At 54.7% G+C, this 18,839-nt stretch overlaps 1 protein-coding gene across 1 annotated transcript; it reads right to left on the bottom strand.

The window, feature by feature from the left end:
- Positions 1-818: 818 nt before the first annotated feature.
- GATA2 (GATA binding protein 2) lies at positions 819-8,275 on the bottom strand. Its single transcript, XM_054587425.1, has 6 exons — positions 8,088-8,275; positions 7,156-7,429; positions 6,111-6,752; positions 3,948-4,093; positions 1,899-2,024; positions 819-1,471 (listed from the first exon to the last, which is right to left on the bottom strand). Exons 2-6 carry the CDS (start codon positions 7,382-7,384, stop codon positions 1,172-1,174), a joined length of 1,443 nt encoding a protein of 480 aa, XP_054443400.1. The 5' UTR covers positions 7,385-7,429; positions 8,088-8,275; the 3' UTR covers positions 819-1,171.
- Positions 8,276-18,839: the final 10,564 nt, after the last annotated feature.

The raw sequence follows: 18,839 nt of genomic DNA, 5'->3' as shown, positions 1-18,839 counted from the left end.
AGTCCTGTCTCTGACTCAGCCTTTACTCCTCCTGCCTTTGCCACCTACCAGACCAGACCGCAGAAGCCTAGGCCCTGCCTCTGGCCCCCACTCCCCATTCTAGGACTGTGGGATCCAAAAACTTTTCCAAAAATAACTGCAAAGCTATAGCCTTGATTTGTAGGTTTTATTCCTTTCCACAACAGTCTTCTGTAGCAAAGTTTAATTGACTGGACCCAAAAAGAGTTTAAAATTAAAATAACTAACTCATCAGTGAGTTACGCTTATGCAGTTCTTCAAAAATATTCTTTTCTTTTATCTCATAGTGGGAGGGAAGGGGATCAAGAGGTTAGCAGAAAAAGGGTGTATGTACAGGGGTCCACGTGGCCAGAGGAGGCAGGCTGTGGTTCTGGTGTTAAGGAGACACAGGTCATACCAGTTTCAGCCTCAGCGCCAGGGGAGCCTGCTGGGAGACATTTCCCCTCTCAAGAAAATGTTGTTTCCTTCCTGTGACCCAGCCCTGGCCTGGGAATCCATGTAGGACCGCCTGTGATTGTCTCTGCCCTCCAGGGCCCATCAGCAGGGCACACACTGGCTCAGCCTCTGGTAGGCCATGACCCCTTCTAGACTGGCTGGGCCCAGTCTGGAACTCAGCATTTCAGAGAGGGAAGCCTGAGGAGAAGGTGCAGGCTTAAGTCCCTCCCAGACCTGCCCTCAGAGTCCAGGCAAGTGGACAAAAGGCCAAGCTGAGGAAGACCAGGAAAGCCAGGGGCAGCTCAAACCTACTAAGTTCCCCAGCCCTTGTTAGAAACAAGAGCCAAATAAATTATTTTTGCCTACTCTCTTTTCCTTCTAGAACTGATTTCCTTTGTTTGTTTCCTACCCCCTCCTTCTTTCTTAGTAAAGATGTCCTTTCTGCTCTCCAATTGACCATGATGGAAACCCCACCTGGGTAGCAGCTCGGCTGAGTTGACTTCTCAGCCCCAGTGAGAATCTTCTTAGTGACTGGTGACTGCTGAGCAGAGCACCCACAGGTGAGGCAACAAGCTCAGTCTGGGCTGACAAGAGAGGCATCAGTCTTTGGGAAAGGATTGATAGGTCAGGTTTTGGTCCACCCATCCTGGGAGCACCCAGCCTTGAGTTGCAGGCCACCGTCCTCTGCATCCCTCTGTCCATTCATGGAGGGCTGTCCTTAGCCCATGGCGGTCACCATGCTGGATGGGTGGGGGTGCCCAAAAGAGAGGCTGGAGGAGGGATGGATGGGAGTTGGGGTAGGCAAGATGTGTCCAGAGTGGCTGAAGGGTGGGAGGTGGCCCACAGGTGCCATATGTCCAGCCAGGGCAGCGGCACTAAAGGGGGACGCCTTCTCCTGCATACACTTGGACAGCTCCTCAAAGCACTCTGCCCCCTTCTTAGTCTTCTTGGACTTGTTGGACATCTTCCGGTTTCGAGTCTGGATCCCTTCCTTCTTCATGGTCAGTGGCCTATTCACCTAGGGCCAACCACAAAGCCTTCAAGGAATCAAGTTCCCTTCCCAAAGCAAGATCCCCACCCTCTGCTTCAGCTGGGGGCAGAAGCAGGTCAGGGCTGGGGACCCCACCACCAAATGCCCACTGTAGTGCTGTCACAAATATAGCCAGTTTCAGAAAGGGTACTTATCACTGTGTGGGGCTGTCCTGTGGACCCTGCAGGGCACTGCCCCCCATCAACACAACCAAAATACACTCCCCACACTTTTATTTTAAACAGATACTAGTTGGGCCCAGCTGTGAGGAACACACCTCCAGCCAACCTGCCCTCTTATGGGAACTCTTTCCCAAGCCAAGCCAAGCTGAAGGGCAGCTGAGACCTCTTGCCTGGCAGCACAAATAGCAGAGATCCCTGGGGAGGGATGGGGCAAGTAGAGTGGGCGGACTTACATTGTGCAGCTTGTAGTAGAGGCCACAGGCATTGCAGACAGGGTCCCCATTGGCGTTTCTGCGCCATAAGGTGGTGGTGGTTGTCTGACAATTTGCACAACAGGTGCCCGCTCTCCTGGCAGCTGACTGGGAGGGGAGGGGCAGCATCAGCAGTCTGTGCTCCCACGCCCCACCTCTACCAGCCTCCCAGACCCTTGTCCCACCCCCACCCTGCCCCCACCAACTTAGCCAAGGAGTGCAAATCCTTACAGGAAATCCAGGCATCTCCAGGACATGGACATTTAGAATTTGAGATCTAGACAATCACAGAACTTTAGAATAAAGAACTCTCAGAAGCCTGCTGTCACAATCAACAGGGTCGCAAGAAATGGAAGGAAAAATCAACCACCTCCTGGATTTGCGAAACAATCTAACTCTATAAATGGGGAAACTGAGCACCTGAGAAGGGCTCTTTAGTTTAGAAGGCTGGTTTGGTCCTTGTGGAGCCCCTGGGTCTGGAGCTGCTTCTCTGTCTCCTCCCACAGGACTCCCCTCAAAATCCATAATTCTGAGAGTGTCAGTGTCCTGCCTGAAGCCAGGGAAAGGGGACCCTGTGGCTGCCCAGGGTGGGGATGTAAAATGTTCAGGGAGTCTTGCTCAAGCTGAGCTGCCCAACATGGTAGCTACTTGCCACATATGACTACTTCGATTAAATTTAACTACTATTTCATAAAAGTAGAAATCCTGTTTCTTCAATTGCACTGGCTACATTTCAAGGAGTCAACAGTCACAACATGGGCTGGATGTTACCACAGTGGACCGTGCAGATCTATAACATTTCCATCATTGTAGGTTTATTGGACAATATCGGTCTATCTATTCAGTCCTTTTTACCCCAAACCTTAGAGTTTTAACTGCCCCCAGCTCCTCAAGGAATGCAGAACAGAGGTGGTCTGGAAATGAGTGTCTGGTTCCTGAAGAAGGGAGTGAGCTGCTTATAAGAGAACATAAGAGGGTCTTTATTCAGAAAAGTAGATCTCTCCTCTAAGGTAAACCAGTGCTAACCCAAGTCACAGAATGCATTCCCCCAGCACTTACCAGAGAACCACCGGCAGCAAGATGGGTTGTGGGGGACGGAGGCCAGCAGAGGCTGGAATGGCTCCAGGCTGGAGCCTGGCCGCAGAGGGACTGCAGCCTATGGACTGCAGCCTCCCAGCCGGGGAGTGGTGAGGGTGAGTAAGCAGCCTGAAGCTGGAATTCTGACTCAGGGGCCAACACCACCCGGGTCCTCGCCCCGCCCTCCCTGCCGGGGAAAAAAAGGGGGCCCCCAAAGCGGCGAGTGATTTAAGCCTCATAAATCACTTCGCCCTGAAAAAATATATTTATTATTCTTAGCATTTTACACATTATTTGCAAAGTCGAGGGTATTAGAAATTTCAAAACAGCCCAGCAAGAGGCAGGACTGAGCTGAGGAGAGCCTCTAAAAACTAGCGGAGTCCGGAAACAGATACGCAGAGTTTCCTTATCTTCAGGCTGCAGATGTCCGGATAGGAAACTCCGGCAGGAGATCCGAAAGGGCATTTTTTTTTTTAAATCACTCAAATGAAAATACACAGTATAGGTGTCTCCATGGAAAAATAATAAAAGGCAGGTTTTTTTTGGTGGTTGGTGTGTTTTATTTAAATAGGCATGAAGAGATTGTGAGAGAGCTACCATAAGCCACAAGGAAAATTACTTCATGGCTCTATTTTTTTTTTTTTTAAGTTAAACAGAGGCTAGGGAATGGAAGCTGAGCCCTTGGACACTCAACTTTCAGTATCCTTGAGCAGGATGGGGTGAGGGTCCTGATGGGCTGCAGAGAAGGAAATCTGGCCTGAAAAAAATCTGGCCAATAAGAGCGACCTGACATCCAACATATTTAAATGATAAAAGATTGCAAGTGGAAAATCATCTGCATTTGAAGGGTTCTGTTGTTATTTTTTAATTAACTGTCAGCTCCAGCGTACCCCAAGTGCCTCCCACTGGTCTTCTCCCCAGCCACCTGCTACCAGCCTCACACCCACTGCCTACCAGTCTCCGTTTGGGCTTGATAAGCGGTCGGTTCTGCCCATTCATCTTGTGGTAGAGCCCGCAGGCATTGCACAGGTAGTGGCCGGTGCCATCTCGTCGCCAGAGAGGAGTGGCTGTGGCCCCACAGTTAACACACTCCCGGCCTTCTGAAAGGGGACAGGGATAGACACCAAGCCTGTTTAACCAACAATGTCACAGAAGAGAGTTGGGTGGGCAAGCGGACTCTGATCGTTTCTGCCAGACTGCTTCAAGAGAGGCGACTTTTAGTTCCAGCCTGGACCGGAAGAGAGACCCACAAGAGAGGGGTTCACAGTAGTTTTAAGCCAAATCTCCCTCTTCAAAATTCTCTTGAAAGAAAGGGAAACAGGGACAGAGGGAGGAGCTCGGCTAGGGCCCCAGGGTTTCTCCAAATGAGCAAAAAGGAGAGGGTATTTACAACAACTGGTCAATGGGAGGGTTGACATGAATCACCCAGCTTGACCTGCCTGGGCTGGGGACTACTCCATCCCCCTTTCTTTTTCTCTTTTGTCTATTTCCTATTCCGCCCCCCCGCCGCCCCCCCCCCCCGGCTCCGCCGCCCCCAAATACATCCGCCATCTACAGGGTCTCTGCTCCACATCTATGCCCTCAACCTTTGCCCTGCCTTTCTGCTCTCAGTCAAGGGTAAGGAACGTCCTCCTTTCCCCCCCAAATCCCTTCTTCAACTGAGGCCCTACATTTCAGTCCTGGACTCAGATCGAAGTTGTTCTTTAAAATAAAACAAATAATAAGTCCTTTTGTTTTTAGGCTAGGTGACCTTTTTTTTTTTTTTTTTTTGGCTGTTTTTGGCTTTTTGTTTGTTTGTTTTTTGTTAAAAGACCATCTGGAATTCAAATGGAACATAAAACAAACTTGGGAGAAAGGACTAATTAAATGCAAGCTAGCCGGTCTGAGCAGAATAGAGACTCTGAGGTGAGACTTACGTGGCTGCAAGTGGCAGTTTCAGCCATCAAGCAGAGTAGCTGCTAACATCGAATTACCCAGGAAATTTTCCCACATTTAGTTTAAACTAAATTGTCAATATACCATATTTTGCTGTGTATAATGCACTCTCATGTATAATGAGCACCCATGTTTTTGGCCAGAAAAAAAATCTTTCGTTTTTATTTTTAAACTTATTTATTTATTTATATTTAGATGCTTGTTTTTTGTATTGCAAAGGAATTTTGGCATTTACTTTTGAATATATTATGGTCCAAAAAATTTTATGTAACAAATAATTACAAAACACAAGAACAGAGAAAAGGTATTTCAGGTACTACCCATATATAATGCGCATTCTTATTTTCCCCTCAAAAATTTGAGCAAGGAAGTGAGCATTAGACATGGCAAAATATGGTATATGAGCAAGAAAAGGGGTGTCCTGGACTTGGAAGTAAGTTTTTAAAATCTCCCTTTCTCCAGCTTAAAAGAATGGGAAAGAAGGCATCACACTAGCCACGGTTTCTGCTCTATGATGGCCAGATTCTTGGACAAATCCAACTCGGCCCAAGCCAGCTCCTCTTGCAAAAAGGGACAGAGAGGGACCTACAGTTTCATCGCCTCACTCCAGCCTTCAGGTAGGAAATGTGAAGGACACAGTTGGGGAGCATGAACAGGCCCTAGAATTTTGCTTTGGGGAAATCACCCAAGGAGATTGGGAATCATCGAAATCCCAAGATTGGACTGATTGAGTTGGAGAACCAGATTCCTTAAGGGTCTGGAGCCTTTGGAGTGTACCCACAGCATGTACACATGCTCACAACACACGTACACACACTTAAACATGGCCTCTGCTTCCCCCTGCATATTGCATTCTCTCACACAGAATTTTCACTTAAGATTCAGGGAAGGAAAGAGGGAATACCCCTTCTGTGGTCTGGTCTGGCAGTGGCCAGTGGTGGAGGGTCAGGTAAGGACTGGGGAAGGAAAGTGACATTTGGGGGCCACCCGGAACACTTAAGATGCCTGGGGCCTCAGATATCTCTTGGAGTGTCTTAGAGAGGGACATTACCCATCCCCAGATCTGGGAGACTGACACTGCCCCCTCTCCCATATCACAGCTTACATCACCCCACCCTAACCACCACCCAGCAAAGCACAAACCATCCCTACTTTCACTAGGTCCCTAGTACCTGCTTTTACCTGAGCAGGAGCGTGCTTTGCTGCGCTGCTTAGGGGTGAAGCTGGAGGCAGGGCCACCTAGGAAGCCTCCAGGATGGAAAAGTCCGCTGCTGTAGTCATGGGTGGCAGCCGGCACATACGAGGGGTAGGTGGGAATGGGGTGGTGTGTGGCAGGCTGGGTACCCACAGCAGCCAGGCCTGGGCGCAGGGGACTGCCACTTTCTATCTTCATGCTCTCCGCCAGTGAAACTTGGTACTTGACACCATCCTTGTCCTCCCCCCGGGCTGCACTACCCCCTGCGGAAGAGGAGGCTGGGGAGGCAGCCCCGGTGGTGCTGGGGTCAGGAGACACTTCCTTGGGCGGTGTAGGTGGGAAGCCAAATAGGTGGGAGCCAGAGTGGGCTGCAGTGGGGGTAAGGGAGGCGACAGAGCCCCCACTGCTTCCCCCGCTCCCACTCCCCGCCCCTGGGTACACGGAGAGGTGGCCTCCAGGGCCTCCAGCAGCTGAGGGGTGCAGCGGTGTCTTGGAGAAGGGGCTCACGGTCCAGGGGTTGTGGTGGTGTGCTGCAGCCGCGGAGAGGGCTGCTTTACCCCCGTCCAGCCAGGGCAACCCCGGGCTATGCAACAAGTGTGGACGGCACATCTGGCCGCCGGTCAGGCGGGCTGAGGGAAAAAGGAGAGGGGTTAGGATACAGCGGGGCTGGCCCAACCAGGACATGTATACACAGGACCACCATTCACAAAACCACCAGCAGTTAACCCCGTCCCCAAAGAAAACCAGAAATGTAACAACCCGCAAATCAGGAATGTCCGTCCGGAGCCGAAAGACAAGCGGCAAAGACCGAACCCTAGTAAACAAGGCCTAGAGAGAACCCCCACGAGCCAGGTGGAAATGGGCAAAAACCCTGTGGGACCCAGAGGCTCCTTAAGAGGCCACTACCCCCACCTTTCCCGCCCCGATTCCTGTGGATCCCATATCCGGGAAACAGAAAGACGGGCCCTCCTCCCCTTCCGCGCCTGGCGCTCGGCGCCACAGCTCCCAGTTACCCACTGGCCCTGGGCTTACCGTGAGCAGGGCTGTAGGAGACGCGCGCCCGTGCGTGGGCCGGGTTGGCGTAGTAGGGGTTGCCCTGCGAATCGAGGTGGTTGAAAAAGACGTCCACTTCGTCGGGAGGCAGCAGCTGCGCAGGCTCCATGTAGTTGTGTGCCAAGCCCGGGTGGTGCGAGTCGGGGTGCTGCGCATTCAGCACTGCGGGGTGAGCCATCCAGCGCGGCTGCTCGGGCGCCACCTCCATAGCCAGCGACGGAGGTTCGGGTTCGGGGAGGAGGCAGTAGAGGTCCTGCGCGATAGAAGGGGGCATGAGGAACGCAGCCACAGCCCGAGATCCCAAAGTTCGGCCACGCGGCGTCCCGTGCGCTCCTTACCCTGCGGAGTTCAGCCGCGAGTGGGAGTAAAACTTAAAACTTATAACGAAAGGAAGGTGGAGGAGAGGATTCAACCACGCACGCTCACATGGTGACCCTCTGGTCCCAGGGTCACACACCTGTGCACACACGGGGTCACACACGAGGACGAGACCCTACACTAGTTACCCTCCAAATGCAAGAACAGCGCACTTTAGCCAGAAACTCACACTGAACCTCCACCTTCTCGCTACACAAACACAGAAACAGACTAAAAGTTGGAGGGAGGCGCCCGGGGATCCTCTAGGGCACATGATCCTAGCGATACGCACAGAACTATACTTGGCGCCAGATACACATATTGACTTTGTCCCCTCCCCCGCACCCAGCAGGGGAGCCCTTCCCCCCCCCCCCCCCTCCCCGCGTCTGAGAACCAGCCACAGGCGCACACTCCCAGGGAGCACAATCTGCACCTCTACCTAGGCACACCAAAGCAGTCAACCCCAGCAGCGCCTCGGCCTTGAACCCCATCAGAGACCTCTCAGAGCCTGGCGCGCCCCCCACTCTCGGCCAGTTCTCGAACCCCAAACTTACACACGCAGAGCCACGGAGAGAGACACGGCCTCAGATGGGGGGACAGCACTGCGGGGGCCCCGGGAGTGAGGAGCCTAGGGTCAGCGCGTCAGGCAGCTTGTGTGGCTCACTGGGTAGGAGCGGGGGACAGCGAGCGCCTCGGCCTCAGGCCCGCCTGGCTCCGGCCCCTCTGCATCCTCCGACCGCCCTGGCGCCAGCTCCCGACTCCAGCACAGACATGAAGCTGAGGCCGCGCACGCCTAAGAAGCCCGCGCCAGCCAATCATCTCCGCACGCTGCCCAGCCTCCGCCCCCCATTGGCTGTGCCTCCAACTCCGGCCTGCCGGACTCGCTGACTGACCCGCCAGCGGGCCCCCTCCTCCCTTAGGTGCCCTCCTAGGGCCCTCCCCGCGGCCCCTGCTATCACCCCCTCCACCCTCACCTCGAAGGCTGACTGCTGAGCCCTTCGTAGGGACACTCCCGGATCCCCCTAACCTCTGGGACCTCCTCCAGTAACTAACCTCCAACTGGGGCCCCCTCCCCAGGACCCCTTGCCACGCACGCTCTGGGTGTCCAGGTGTCCTCCTCCCCGGGACTCCAGCCCTTCCACTTTCTCGGATCCCACCTCCTTTACCACCGAACGCGGCCAGTCGAAGTCCAAATACCTACCCAGACCGTTCCCTCCCCCAACTCGGCTCGGGGGGTGGGGAGTGGAGGAAGGACGGCTCGGGACATCAGGAGCTGCGAGGGGCTGAATTGTGGGGTCCCAGTGGGCGCCGGGGCCTCAGATACGAGGCCACTTAGAACTGTGTTTGACCCCAGTAGAGGTGGTCCAGTCTGCGGCTCCAGAGAAGGGGAAGGGGCGTCCCCTTCCCGGGCGTGGCGTTCGAAGACCAACAGGCCGAACTGCCTGAGGCGAGGCCTTGGTGACCCGGACTGGCGCCGGCGCCGGCTCCGGCTCCTGCTCGAAGGAGACGCCTCCGGGCAGTAGAAGGCATTTTTTTCCTCCCGGGGTTCCCTAAGGCGGTCCCGGGGCAGAGGGAGAACTCTGTCCCCTAAGTCACCTGGGATTGCTCCTCACACACCTCCAGGCCAGAGATCCAGCTCTGTGGGTCGAGTGGGCCTGGTGCACAAACCTCCTGACTCTCTCCCATTGTACAGAGGAGAACAAGCCTCGAAGGGAGCCTATGGCCGAGGAGGGGTGGTCGGGAACAAAGAAATTTGGGGGGACTTAGGTGTGGGGTTAATGGGGAGTAATCAATGTCCTCCTGCCCCTCTCCCCTCACCGGGTCCACGGTTCTCGGGGTAGATGCCCAGAGGGATCCCAGTCAGACCCGGGGCTGGGGGGAAGGCGGGTCTGGGCCACCCCCGGGAGGGTTGGGGGAGGGGCGGCGGGATTGACAGTCGGTAATTGGGTAACTGGAGGCTGCTTCTTCGGCCCGGCGGCCCCGCCACCGCGACGCCGGGCCCCTGACGTCACCCGATTCGCCAGGAAATGAACTTTTTAATAATCCGAGAGGGAGGAAAGCCCTCGGTCCCCTCGGCTCCGGGGGCGCTCGGCCCGGCCCAGATCCATGCGCGTGCCTCTGTCTTCCTCTCTCAGGCTAGCTCTGGGCAGCGCCAAGGGGTCGCAGGCCAGAACCGAGGATTCCTCCTGCCTCTGCGTCTCGCCGTGACGCAGGTAAAGGCGCTGGGCAGGGGCGCAGAACTCCATCCGTCTGGGAACTGGTGCGCCCCGGCCGTAAGGCACCCGCCTGCCCTGACCCGCCGTTGCGTCTTCCGCCCCGCTCCACTGTGGCGCGCGCGGGGCCCAGGCTTCTCGGAACTACGCTCCGCGGGAGAGGAGGCCAGCGCCCGCTGGGTAAGGCGCGCTCGGGCCGGGAGCAGGAGAGCGAGGCTGCAGGCACTGGGCCTCTCGGCCTCGTCGGGCAGGTGAGTGGCCTCCGTGTCTCCTAGTTCGCACCCCCAGCAAGGCGTAAGGTATGACCTGGACCCACTGTCTCTCCGTATGTCTGTCTCTCCTCCTTGTTTTTAGCTTACGATTCTTCATCAACGCGTAAAATGAGATTGCCACAAAGCCTCGAGTTTCCCTGGAGCCTGGCGGAGTTTCTTAAAGACAATACAACCCCAGGGACAATCGCCCGTGTCAGGCAAGGCTGCCCCACTCGAGCTCGAATCCCAGGACCCCGCGTGAGAGGCAGCCGGCCGGCCCGGGGTTTATTAACGCAGGAGCGGAACAGAAGCTTTCCTCTGGGCGACGATCGGCGCCTCGGTTCGCAGGGATGTGGCCGCTCGGAGCGCTCTGAAAAGTGGGTAACTCGCCTTTGCCTCCCGAAGGCGCGGTTCAAATTATCCCTCGGTTGGGTGGGTCCGCAGTGTCATCACCGCGAGCTCGACTTCAGGCTCCTCCGGGGCAACCTGAAGCCCCTCCGGGGCAGCGTCCTGGCCACCGCAAGAGTGGACGTCACCGGCCCTGCCGGGCCCCTTGCCGGGCCCCCTGCCGAAGCGGCTGCCCGCCAGTCTAGCGCAGAACGGAGCGCAGGCGAGGATTTAATTACCCTGCTAGGCGGCTCAGAAAATCGCACAGAGGAACTGAGCAGGGCAGTTAGGCAATGCTTGAACGGGGGTCCCAGGAGATCCGCACCAGCCTCCCTTCCCGCAATCCGGACCTAGAGAGAAAAAAGGGGAAGGGGGAGAGAAAGGGAGCCCCTCCAGGTTTCCTGAGGCTCTGCGGTTGCCCTCCTCGAAAGGCAAGCAGGGAGCCGTCTTGGCCGAGGCGTTAATCGGAGCGCCTGCGTTGGACGCGGGACTCTTGTGTTCTCCCGCAGGAACGAAATCGTCTGGGAGAGAAAAGAGGGGCGCCAGGCAGTAGGGCGCCCAGCTGACCAATAAAAGGGGGCTGCTCGGGCGTGTATTTCTGTGCCAGACAGACAGACAGACACCAGCCAGGCGCCTCGCCCACTTGGCTGCGGAGACCATCCTATCACTTCTGCCCAAACGTCTCGGGAGGGAGAAGGAAGCCCCACAATCCGTAAGGGTCGTGGGGCCAACCACTGCCTGAGGAGGGCAGATATATTTCCGTTCACGGCCTCGGACTTCGGGGTCTCTCTTTTTCTTTTTTCTTTTTGTTCGTTCTCAAGATTTGTCGCAAACACCTTTAAATCGCACTCAGCTGTTACGTGGTAGCAAGATTTCACGAAGGACTGAGAAAGTGCAAAGACAAAATTGAATTTCCTGACGCCTTTTCACATGACCTAAGTTGCCCTGACAGAGTGCGTCCGTGCAGCCCGAGATGCTCCTGTCGGGGATGTGGGGACTCAGAGATCCAAAGTCTGGTTCTATAGGGCCTCACTGGCCCCGGCTGTCTCTCTGCAACTTAGGTTTTACCAGCCCCACATAGCCCTATCTTCTGAGCCCTTTGTTTAAACTTTGCTTATCAAAGGCTGTTCCCTCTGGGACCATAAGTTTGCCCTCTTTGTAACCTAATTCTTTTGGCCATTTCCCATGGGCACCTAATTCGCTGACAGTGGAAGGGGGTGGAAGGGAGTGGAAGGGGAGGAGGGTCAAAGAAATCCATTTGTTTAGGGGCTGCTTTCCATATAAATATTTAATTTGCAACATAGCGACCTCCCAGCTCCACACTGGCAATGTGCCTTGAAGGGTACCCAGAAGGAAGTGGGGGCCTCTTTAGCCAGAGGGGTTCAGAAGTCCCCTCTAGGGCAAGGCCTGCTCAGGTCACACCTATCCCTCCAGGAGGGGTTCTCCAATAAGGGGACTAGAGCTCCAACAGCTCCTCTTGTTCTTTGGACTTCACCTCCAGCCCCTCCAAAAATAATGTTTCCCTCTCTTCTGGCCTCCACGCTGGCTCTTCCGTCCCACCCGTCTTCTTGGTCCCTTTGAATCATAAAGACGGGACCCAACGTCCTAGATGTCCCAGCGGCTGGCATAGAGGCAACTCGGAGATCCTGTATCTCCTTACCAGGTTTTAACCCTATATTCAAGCCGAGCAGCTTCGCACAGGGGTCCTGCTGAAACGGCCTCCTCCATGAACAAGCCACAGTTTACACAGCGCCCAGCGGGCTCAGCCGCATAATTAGTAAATCCGTTTCGTTAGACTCAATTTGTTTGCAGTTTTTCATCCGGGGTGGGAAACGCTCTCCAGACGCTTGGGCAGCCGCACTGGCCCTACCTGTTTCTGGAATCCTGCCTACTCATAAACGAATCCCAGTGCGATGTGACTGCGTAGACCCGGAGCTCACCGCCAGATGTTCCCAACCCCAGCCGGGAGACTTGGCTTTTTCCAAAACAACGAATTTCCTTCCGTGTTTTCCGGGAAAGGAACGGCCACCACACCCGGGGGCCCTGAACGCCGGAACTTTCTCCTCGCGGTTGGGCCAACCTGGAGTTCAAGCTTGGCGTCCACGGAAGGATTCTAAGTACCCGTCGTCCAGTCAAATCCCGACCTCTGTCTACTCCTCCCGGAGGCAGATCCCCGAGCCCGCAGTGTCCTCATTCTTATTGAAATCCTACTAAAAGTTTTCCGACACCGGCTTGAAAAGGGGGGAAGGAGCGCGGGGCGCGGGGGGGGGGGCGTCTTTAAGAGCAGGCGCTCTCCCCCACCCGAACCCCGATCACACAGGATAAAGGGCCGCGGAGCGCGGCTCTCCGGAGCACACGCAGGAGCAAGTCGGGTTAAGCCGCGCAAAGCCGGCTCACGGGACCTGCGGGCAGGTGCAGACGCAGCTCCGTGGCCCAGCTCGGGCACAACCGCCACCACGGCCCGGAGGAGGTGGGGGAAGGCCGAGACAAAGTCCCCAGCTGGAGGGCCAGGAGAGCGCTTTGCAAGGCTCTACGAATGACCGGGGCTCGAGGCCTACGGCTCCGTCTGAGAAATGAGAAGGCAAGAGGCTCGAGATGGGCCTGCTGTTCCCAGCTTTCCAAATACTCCCTCAGGTTTAGACCCCTATGACCTGGATAGATAAGGTGGCTGGTAGTGCGAGGTTGGAAGACCATGTCGGGGGCCACAGGCAGACCATGCAATTAGGGTGCCGGATGGATTGAACCTGGGGGGCTGGAAGGGCCATGGTCAAGCTAGGAAGAGGGCACTCACCGAGCGAGATGCGGCGGGCGGCGCCCCCGGGCGGAATGGGTCGAAGCGGAATGGGGCGCACAGCCAGATCCGTGGTTCTATGGGCCCACCGGATCAGCGCGGCTGGCTGCGTTCACTAGCAGGGCCTGGGCGGCGAGCTGAGCGGCCGCGTAGTGAGTGGCCGGCCGCTTTTGTTCGCCTGGTGGCCGACTCGAGCCGGCCGGGATAGAGGCGCTGGCTGCCTGGAGATAGAGACTTGAGCCGCAAGCCCTAGCGGCGCTGGCCTCCCTACTTCTCCCTCCAGCTGCCTCTCCCTCCCAGCGCCTCGGCGACCGCTGCTTTTTATTTCGACAGCACTTTGAGGGGGCGGGAGCGCCGCATGGGAGTAGGAGGGTGCCCCAGGGTTCTGCTCCCCTTCTCCCTAGTCCTGGTACCCACGGCGGACTGAAGGCCAGCAGGTACTCAAAACGCACACACCCTACTCGCCGAAGCTCCGTCCTTGCACGGAAACACATACGTTCAGCCCTGCTCTCAGGGATACACGCTCAGAAAGCCTAGACGTCTCTCTTCAGAGACTCTCCCGGGTTACCCTCTCGAGCCATGGGCACACTCTTACACAGATGGTCTGCCTTCTCCAACCCACTTCCAATAGTGTTCAGACACATTTGTGCACACTCGTTACTGCACACAGCTGTGGCTTCGTGGACATCCTCAGCCAGGAGATCTGGGTCACACCGACATGCACACACGCATACACTCAAATGTAGCTCAACACTCTTGCACACCACCCCCTTCGCTTCCAGGTTGATTTGGCTAAGTATAGTCACATCCCCCCATCCTTTCCCCCCTATACCTCACCGTTCAATCCCCCAACTTCAGAGCAGAAAAGAGCCTTTTAGGAGTTTGAGGAGTCTCCTCCAACAGGAGGGTGGAGGTAGAGAGTGCAAGAGGGCTTCTCCTTGGAAGGTTGAGTGAAGAGTTAGAGTGTGTGGGTCTTCACTTTAAGAAGGCTCCTGAGTTTCTGACCTAGTCCTTCAACTTCCAAACCCCCTACCATGAAATTGAACTTCGAACTCCTCCCTGCTCCCAATGCCAGCTGCCCAGGAGAGTGAAAGTGGCTTGGGGATCTTGGGTCCAAAGAGAAAGTGTTTTGCCTTGGAAGGACTGAGAAGTCTGTGGTCCAGGAAACAAGTATGTGCAGAGGTGCCCAGAGAAGGGTGTTTCTGTTCCCCCAGCCCTGTGGTCACCTGCTGTCTAAGGGTCTTTCTTTGAAGGAGGTAGTGAAGGTGTTGCATGTACTCTAAGAATACGGGAGAATATCTGTCCTGAGTGCCCATGTGTCTGAACATTTGTGATGTGAGCACATGGGAAGTCTGCAAAACTGAGTATATTAGTATGTCCACTTCTTTCCATGGTCCTTGAAAGCTTGTGTATTGAGAGTCTGTGTTTTGTGAGTCTATGAGAGTTTGTGCGGAATCTCTGAGAGTTTATGTATTGTGTGTGGCTATTTTAGAGTGTGTCCCGATATGTGTACATGGGAGAGTGTATCTATGGAACTGGATATATGTCCCTGTGGCTGTGTATCTGTGAGGTCATTGTGTACATGAATATGTGATAGGAAGTGACTATTTCCAAGTGTTGGTCTGTAAATCGGTTTGTATCCTTGCGTGGGTCCATAGCAGTGTGTGTCTAGGTATCCTGTGTCTATGAATCAGGAGTGTGTGTATGCCTGTCTAACAGCATAGGTATGGGTGTGCATCACTGTATCTTTGAACTGATGGTGGAAGGATAGAGAGGGTATCCAAGTTGTCTGCATATCTGTGTATAGCTCTATGTATGGACTTGTGTGTTGGGGTAAGCATGTATGTGTATGAATATATCTTTGAACTATGTATTTCTACCTAGTGTTACCCTGTGCCTGTGTCTGTGGAGGAGTGTGTCCCTGGGTGGTTCACAGTATTTGTATCTCCTCAGATCACCATCTGTACCTTTCCTAACTGGCAGGGCAGGCAGCCAGTGGAGCTCCAGTGTTCCATTTGCCAGAGCACTTTCTGTCTGTCTGTGGGAGAGGGAGATGAGTTGATAAGGCTTATCTCCTAACACCAGCACCGTGCTGCATAACTGCTCTAATGAGGTGGACTTGCTGAGACCACCCTCTCTCAAGTCCCCCAACCAGAGTGGGGAAGGGCACCGGGGAGCCAGTCCTGGGATACAGGTGCAAACCCCCCTTAATCCAGCAGGGCATGGGTATCCACAGGGCCTTTTCTAGCTTCATCTTTTTTCCTCAAAGGGGGACGGGGGTTCCAGGTCTTACATCACCCCACACCACCTGGCAGCTCCCTACTGCCATGGGCTGGCCCGAGCCCACTGGAGCATCCCAGCCTCTGATTTTTGATTAGGAATATGGCTTTGAGGGGAGGAGGTGTGAAGCCTGGAGATGGGGGAGCCTCAGGGGTGTAGGTGGATTGAGAAACACAGAGTCCCCGTGAAGAGGGACAAGACTGGAAGACCCAAAGGCATTCTAAAAACTGACGGTGACAGAAAGATGGAGACACTGGTGGGAGGTAGGGAGATGGGGTGGAGACACTCAGGGATAGGCAGAAACAACTAAAAAGTGGCAAAAAGGGCCAGAGAGAGGAACAAAAGCAGTGGAAGTGTTAACCAGAGAAAGACATGGACAGAGAGAGGAGAGAGGTACAAAGGAGAAAGAGGGGGAATGAGGACAATAGGGCAATGGGAAGGACCCAGAAAGGAGGAGGGGAAAGTAGGGACATATGGGCAGGTGGACAGGCTGAAATGGAGAGAGCCAGGGGCTCAGCAATGCCGATGGCCAACGGAAGCACCGGAGACCAAGTGCCAGGTGTGGGGCCTAAGTGCAAAGCCAGTAGGCCGGGTCGGATTGTGGAGGTGAGGAAGGCAGGCGGTTGGGGGTTGGTGGGGCGGGGGGGTCCGCGTGGGGCTGCGCCGCTGTCCTGGGTAATTTTTCATCTCCGCCGGCTAATCTTTGTTCCCGGCGAAGATAATGAATAGCCAATCGTTATCTGCCCGGCTGCCGGAGGCTGCCCGAGAATGGGCTTGTACAGGGCTGGGAATTGTTTCCAAAGTGCCGCGGAATAAATGGTGTTCCTTATCTCTGCCTTCCAGATTATCGGAGCCCTTTCAGAGCGCACACAACAAATGCACCCGCCATCGAATGCATCATTTACCACCGCAGATCCTCGCGCTGATGGGCAGGCAGATAGCCGTCCGCGGGGGGCGCGCCAGGCGACGGGTGCCGGCACTACTTGACTGCCGGAGCAGCGGGGGGCGGGGCGGGAAGAGGGGGAAGACCCAAGTCTCCCACCGTGTCCAGCGTGTTTGGTTGGATATGAGTGTGCCAGTGGATGGGCATTGAACAAGCAAGGGTGTTGATGTGCATGCGGGTATGTCAAACAAGTGTGCTACAAGAAAGTTGACATGTAAAAGCTCATGCACACACGCGTGGTGGGCGTGTGTGCTGTGCCTGAAGATGAGCCTGTTTGAGGATGCACAAAGGAAAGGATGTTGCATGGGAATGTGTGGGCATGCATGTCACGGGGGGTGGTATACGTGTGTGAAGCTGTGGATGTGCAAGCAGTTTGTGGGTACCCTCAAAGAAGCTGTTTAGGAGTGCACACAGGAGGTAGTGTCCCCTGCCATTCAGGCGAGTGTGCACGTGTATATTTAGGCATGGTTGTGTTGCTCTCTTGAATGTCGTGTGTCAGCAGGTGTCCCACCCTACTCAGTGTTTTAGGGGTATGTACGCTTGTAAGCATGTGCATCCATGCATACCTGTGACTGTGCAGATGTCAGTGTTCACCCCAGTGTGTGCCTTGGGGTGTGCACGGATCTGCATGAGGGTGGTCGCCTCCTTGTGAATCTATCTGCCCGGTGTGCCTGGGTGCGTTGCAAGAGGGGCAAGTGGTAAGGGCGGTGTTGAGACCTGGCCCTGTGCTTCCATGTGTAGGCTCAGGGTTGGACACAGGAGCTGGGGCTCCTCTCTGAGCTTGGGAAAGAAATAGCAGAGGGGAGAGAATGGTGTGTGTGGGTATGATAGACGCAACAATGGAAGGAGTGGGATTGTGCCATGTAACATGTAACAGAAAACGGGATGTGTAAGGGAGAAGGGTCTTCAGAGGAGTTTGGGAATATCCAGGGATCCTAACTCTCTTCAGGGAGCGCGTCCTGCCAGTGGGCCCAGAGCCTCCACACTCTGCATCTGGGTTAAGAGAGAACCGAGCTCTGCAGTCCGAGGTACCATGCGCGGTGAGTGACAAGTGCTGCCGACAAAGGCAGTATTTTTCCAGGCTCCCCGCCCCGCCAGCGGTCCTCATGGCGACGCAGATAGCGCAACAGCCATTTTTCCTAGCTCCCAAGAGCCTATTATATCGCGGGATTAGCTCCTCTTGAGGCAGGTCAAATCCAAAGTCACACCACCAGCGGCGTGGGCCCCGCCCCTCGGTCCTCTGCCTCTTCCCGCGAGGGGTCTTGGCAAAGCTCTGCGAGCTCCAGCTGTGACCCATATGCAGGCGCAGAGCGCCACCTGGCGGCCGCAGGCACCGGCAATGGTGATGACGAGGGCCAGCGGCCCAGGCAGAAGAGGTGGGGCAGAGGTCTCCAGAAGCAGGAGCTTTGTTTTGTCACTGCTGTGTCGCCAGGGCCAGGCTGGCACGCAGTTGATGCTCCATAAATGTTTGTAGGATGGATGGATGGATGGATGGATGGATGGATGGATGGATGGATGGATGGATGGATGGATGGATGGATGGATAGGAAATTATGGATGAGACAAACTGTGAATGATTACACAGCTTAGTTGGCTAGAAATAATTTCTTGGAAGTATCCACTGAATTTAGAATAAAAGTCAAACTCCTTTGTAACCTATATAATCACTGCTCAGACCTGGTTCCCCCCATTCGTGTTCCAGCCACAGTGACCTTTTTATTCTTTGAATAAGGACTATCCTCTCTACCTCAGTATATTCAGCTTCTGCTCAGATGTCACCTCTCAGAGAGCAAAGTCAGTCTTTGCCTTACTTTTTTCAGTTTATACTATATATTTCTTTTATAGTACCTAGCACCTTTTAAAATCATCTTGTTTCTCTCTGGCCAGGTGTCTCAGTTGGTTGGAGTGTGTCCCTTAGCCAAAAGGTTGCAGGTTCTATCCTGGGTTAGGCTACACAGGCAACCGATCGGTGTCTGTCTGTCTGTCTCTCTCTCTGTCAAATCAATAAACATATCCTCTGGTGATAATTTAAAAAAAATAAAACAAAATCATCTTGCCTTTCTCTGACTTTGTTTGTTGTATACTTCCCTGAATAAGAATGCTAGGTTCTCTGGGCCTGGGCAGAGGGCTCTGTTGGGGGGAGGAGAGGTAACCTAGGCTGGAATGTGTCTGACGATATTTTGGCATTAGTCACAGCTTTGGGAATGAGTGAATGAGGAAGAAAACAGGCCAGAAAAGCAAGTGGCCCAGGCTGTGCACCTTATTATTATTATTTCTCTTTATTGTTATTCCATTTCCCTTGAGGTGCTTGACTCCACTGACCTGTCCCAGCCCACAAGTCCAGAGGGGCCCAGGATTGAGGGAGAAAGAGCCACAATATGCACCTTCTTTGCCTGTTAGGGCAGAGAACCATTCTCATCCTTCATTTTTGGGGAGCATAG

This window comes from Pteronotus mesoamericanus, unplaced genomic scaffold, assembly GCF_021234165.1.
Source record: "Pteronotus mesoamericanus isolate MK-2021 breed Mesoamerican mustached bat unplaced genomic scaffold, CSHL_Meso_final scaffold_118, whole genome shotgun sequence".
In the NCBI taxonomy this organism is placed as follows: Eukaryota; Metazoa; Chordata; class Mammalia; order Chiroptera; family Mormoopidae; genus Pteronotus; species Pteronotus mesoamericanus.
This window is presented reverse-complemented; position numbering and strand designations above follow the sequence as displayed.

Coding starts and splice junctions, on each gene's coding strand:
- GATA2 (XM_054587425.1), bottom strand. CDS start 7,384: ATGGAGGTGGCGCCCGAGCAGCCGCGCTGGATGGCTCACCCCGCAGTG. Junction 4,094..6,110: donor CAAAGCACGCTCCTGCTCAG/GTAAAAGCAGGT, acceptor GTCCCCTTTCAG/AAGGCCGGGAGTGTGTTAAC. Junction 2,025..3,947: donor TCAAGCCCAAACGGAGACTG/GTAGGCAGTGGG, acceptor CTCCCCTCCCAG/TCAGCTGCCAGGAGAGCGGG.